A 4,606-nucleotide genomic window follows, 5' to 3' on the forward strand; every position below is an offset into this window, starting at 1 on the left:
GAGGAGGTTGGGTGATGGGGAGGAGGTTGGGTGATGGGGAGGAGGTTGGGTGATGGGGAGGAGGTTGGGTGATGGGGAGGAGGTTGGGTGATTGGGAGGAGGTTGGATGATGGGGAGAGGGTTGGGTGATGGGGAGAGGGTTAGGTGATGGGGAAGAGGTTGGGTGATTGGGATGGGGTTGGGTGATGGGGAGAGGGTTAGGTGAAAGGGGGAGGAGGTTGGGTGATATTAGTGATTGTGTTAAGGAGAGCGCACAGTACTTGCTGTGCTGTTAGAGGGGACAGGGTGATAGGTATAAGATTGGGGAGATAGAGAGCGTCACACACAACATCCGTGTCATGGGGGAGGGGGAGGGGCTGGGGTGTTAGGGAGGGGTCATACACACACCAGCCACGACATGGAGGTAAGTGAGAGGGATCAGGGTGATAGGGAGGGAGAGGGGTTAGGGTGATAGGGACAGAGAGGGGTGATAGGGAGGGTGTCATACACGCGCCTGCCATGTCGTGGAAGTGAGGGAGAAAGGTCTGGGTGAGGGAGAGGGAGAGGGGTGATAGGGAGGGAGAGAAGTCGGTGTGATATTGATAGGGAGGGAGAGGGGTCGGGGTGATAGTGTCATACACGCACCTGCCGTATCGTCGATGAAGACTTTGGCGATACCCTTGGTCGCCATCTTGCCAAAGATCTTCTTCTGCACGCGCATGCCCATGTCCTTAGCCTTGAAGTTGCTCTCTGCCACTGCCAACAGATATAACACAGTCAATACACCACACTCACGCAAACACGACAAGCAAGCACGTTGGTCAACAACAAACAATAAAGGCATCCCGGTGTAAGTAAGCAGGCGTGGGTGTAATAAAAAAACATCAGTGTAAATAAGCAGGCGTGGGTGTAAACAAACAGACATTGGGTGTAAACAAGCAGGCATTGGTGTTAGGAAGCATACAACGGTAGCAAACACGGTTAACACGCATTAGTCTAAGCAAACAAACATCGATGTGAACACGCAGGCATTGGTGTTTTAAACAAGCAGACATGGGTGTGAGTCGCATGACATTAGGAGCTAATAATACCTAATAAATATACAATTAGCTGTTGATTACATCATTGGGAACCGACTCACGACGTGATTACTGAATTATTATGGGAGTCTATCCTGCGGGGACGCTAGCCAATCTAAGCACAATTACGACTGGTCAAGGCAACAATATGTTAGCACATCAATACGTTATCAGGAGCTTATATTGAATTTATAAATGCTTAGATTACGAAAATCTGTCTATTTTCATATGCCATCTATCCCGTTAACCCGCTGCCGACATTCCTGTCACTAGTGTCCATTTCAAAATTGACCGTCCTATACAGACAGACCTTTGGTACGTATACAATTCTATTAAGCCGCATGGGGGCCGCTGCCAGAAACATTTAGTCGTAATAATATGTCGCTAAAACTTTTCCCCGTGTGTTGCAGTACTGTGTATCGTTATTGTACAGCTATGATGCTTCCGACAAAACACTGGAATAGTATATTACGATACTATCGGGGAGCGAAATCAGCACCGGCCCACCGGCTTATGCCGGTAAATTATTTAGAGGGAGAGTATAACATTGGCAAAACACCAGGTGGTTTCAGCCGTGTTTAATAGCGAGTACCTACATTTTTATTCATAGCAAATTTATAGCAATTTATAGCAAATAGCCTACATTACTGTTTTACCTGAAGGATATCACGCCATAAATTATCAACATTTTACAAATTTCAAATCGAGAATGCAATCGCGGTTTATTCCCGGTTGGCCTACACCCATTTCGTCTATACGCTCAAAATCTACCCCATTCCCATTTCGTCTACGATCGGTTTGTTCACTAAATAATCATTTATAAATAATAAAATATGGTTTTGATTGGCATACATAGACTACAAGAACCAGTAGAAAATATAGGTACAAATACAGTATTTTTAGGTGAAATGACACTATTATATATATTACCTTGATATTACTTATTGTGAGAGTAGACGAAATGGGAATATTGCCGATTCTGAGAGTAGACGAAATAGGAGTAGGCGAAATGGGACGTAGGTGAAATGGATGTAGGCGAAATGGGAGTAGGACAACTACCTCTGACTTGACAAATTTCGATTTCTACGCTATAACCAGGAGTAAATAAAAAACCAAACGTTTGTTTTTATTCACTCCTGATATAACCTATTATAGAATCCATAAAAATTAACGAGTCAAAAAAGTTTCCGTAGTTCAACATTGACCGTAGCCAAATGTTGACGGACGGACGGACGTACGGACGTACGACGGACATCGCCCCATGGCAATAGCTCATCTTGACGATGTCAATGTGAGCTAATAAATCAGGTCAGCAATGGCTGCATGTCCCCATCAAGCAGTTTCGGGGAAATTCTAACTCATTCACATATCTCGTTATTACGATTTATATCTACGAACCTGTTACAACTTACAATGATACGCTCCCACCATCGTCACACTTCCTAAACGCAACTCCCTTACCTCCTTCCTTCAGCAGCAGAGAATGTTCATTTCTTCGAACCAGACGGAACGAAGGTGTTTTTTGGGGCCGGTAGAATTTACTCACGCGCGGGACCCATTGACTGACAATGTATTTTTTCCATGACTTGGCAAGGACCGTTCAATACCGACAACAACAACAACAATGATAAAAAAATTAGTTGGTCCAGCACAAGTCGGCTGACTGCGACACTGTCCGGACCCTCTCCACCTGAGAGAGATAACAACGCCCCCTGGATGTTGCTGCTAGATCGGTCAAACAAGACCAGTTCATATCACTGATCTATAACTCAGTGATCTTATATATATAGATGAACTATATGATTATATATAAATATATATAGATCAGTGGTTCATACGTGCTCAGTTTATGACGTCACTAAGCATTGTTGTTACAATATCTTATTGGTACACTGATTGGCCAAGGCTGTACATGTGTCAATCACGTCAAGCAGATAAATTAATTGAGATGTATAGCTGAGTTCCAAAATTCAGCCGAACAGACAGAATATGACATGTATATCACAATCGCTTCACAGCACTAAAATAGGCAGGGAACGCCCATATGACACGCCCACGTGACACGGCAATATGTCCTCGTGCTGTTCGCATGTATATATATATATATATATATATATGAACACGGATTAAATCGGCTCTGTTGGTAAACGGCAGTCATTCGAATGCACGCAGTTATAAAACCACAACCGGCAGCCGGTGCGGCCCTCGTAAAGTTATCAGGCAAACTTCAGGGCCCAGTTTCACGAAGCATAATTAAGTCCTTAATCATGATTAACCTCCCGTAATTAAATTGAAGTGACTGTTTCACGAAGCGTATTTAACTTTATGTGTGGCAATATATGTAATTCAAACATATTTTCATTGAAAGAAAAGTAGCACAAAAGTATTATCCTAGCTTTTGGTAAATAAATTATTATTATCCTTTGAATAAAATGGAGATTGAACCCATTCGATTTGAGGGCTGGTGCCATCTCCGAAATAATGTATCGTACTACATGCACAACTGTAGCTGTGTCGTGACTGTAGACAGTGTAGAGTGTAGACTAGTTATTATTAGATATATCCAGTAACAGCGTCATTCCATTTTAAAATAGGTAAGGGTGCTATGCACATAAAATGTAGCGACCGACTTAAGGATACTCTCTATACCTTTTGCACGGGTATTGCTCTAATAAAGATTAAACGTTTATTGGCGAATGAATCAATCACTTGTTTTATTTATAGAGGAGATATATCTCTATGCTCAAGCCAAAAAATGTAGCGACCAAAGGATAATGCAATTTGTTAATTCTAAAACGATAACACTATATATTAGATTAACCTAAAAAAGACTTTGTATTTTAATTTTCATGGGAATAACAAGGGGGATTAAGTCGACTAATTACGTAATTAAGTCGGCTAATTATGTAATTAAATCCCTTTGTGAAACCGATTTTTAATTAAGATTAACTAATCATAATTACGGGAGGTTAATCATGATTAGTGATTTAATTATAATTAAAGTTAATTACGGTTTGTGAAACTGGGCCCAGTTCATATCACTGATCTATATATAACCAAGAGTAGATAATAGGAGATTATTATCTCCTATTATCTACTCTTGATATAACTCAGTGATCTTATCAAGAGCTAATAAGACCTATTATTAGCTCTTGATCATAGATTAACTATATGATCATATCAAAGGCTAATAATACCTTATTAGGTATTATTAGCTCTTGATCATATATATATATATATAGATCAGTGGTTATTGGCACACTGATTGGCCAAGGCTGTACATGTGTCAATCACGTCAAGCAGATAAATTAATTGAGATGAATAGCTGAGTTCCAAAATTCAGCCGAACAGACAGAAAATTACATCACAATGGCTTCACAGCACTAAAAGAAGCAGGAAACGCCCACGTGACACGCGGCAATGTGTCCTCGTGCTGTTCGCATGTGTGTACGTATATATATATACAGGGGCGGCGCCACAGGGGGGGGCAGGGGGGGGCGGTCGCCCCCCCTATCATTTGCAAGAAAAAGGAAGAAGAAGAAGAAAAG

General features: G+C 41.6%; 1 protein-coding gene across 3 annotated transcripts in view; it reads right to left on the minus strand.

The window, feature by feature from the left end:
• Positions 1-4,606, minus strand: part of LOC106809535 (tumor necrosis factor alpha-induced protein 8-like protein 1) — a 31,491-nt gene that overhangs the window by 9,219 nt on the left and 17,666 nt on the right. For all 3 annotated transcript variants that reach the window (XM_014812632.1, XM_014812631.1, XM_014812633.1), the window contains exon 2: positions 625-735. In XM_014812632.1, the coding sequence (XP_014668118.1) occupies positions 625-735 (111 nt within the window). The remainder of the gene's footprint in view (positions 1-624; positions 736-4,606) is intronic.

This window comes from Priapulus caudatus, unplaced genomic scaffold (assembly GCF_000485595.1).
Source record: "Priapulus caudatus unplaced genomic scaffold, Priapulus_caudatus-5.0.1 Scaffold361, whole genome shotgun sequence".
NCBI lineage: Eukaryota > Metazoa > Priapulida > Priapulimorpha > Priapulimorphida > Priapulidae > Priapulus > Priapulus caudatus.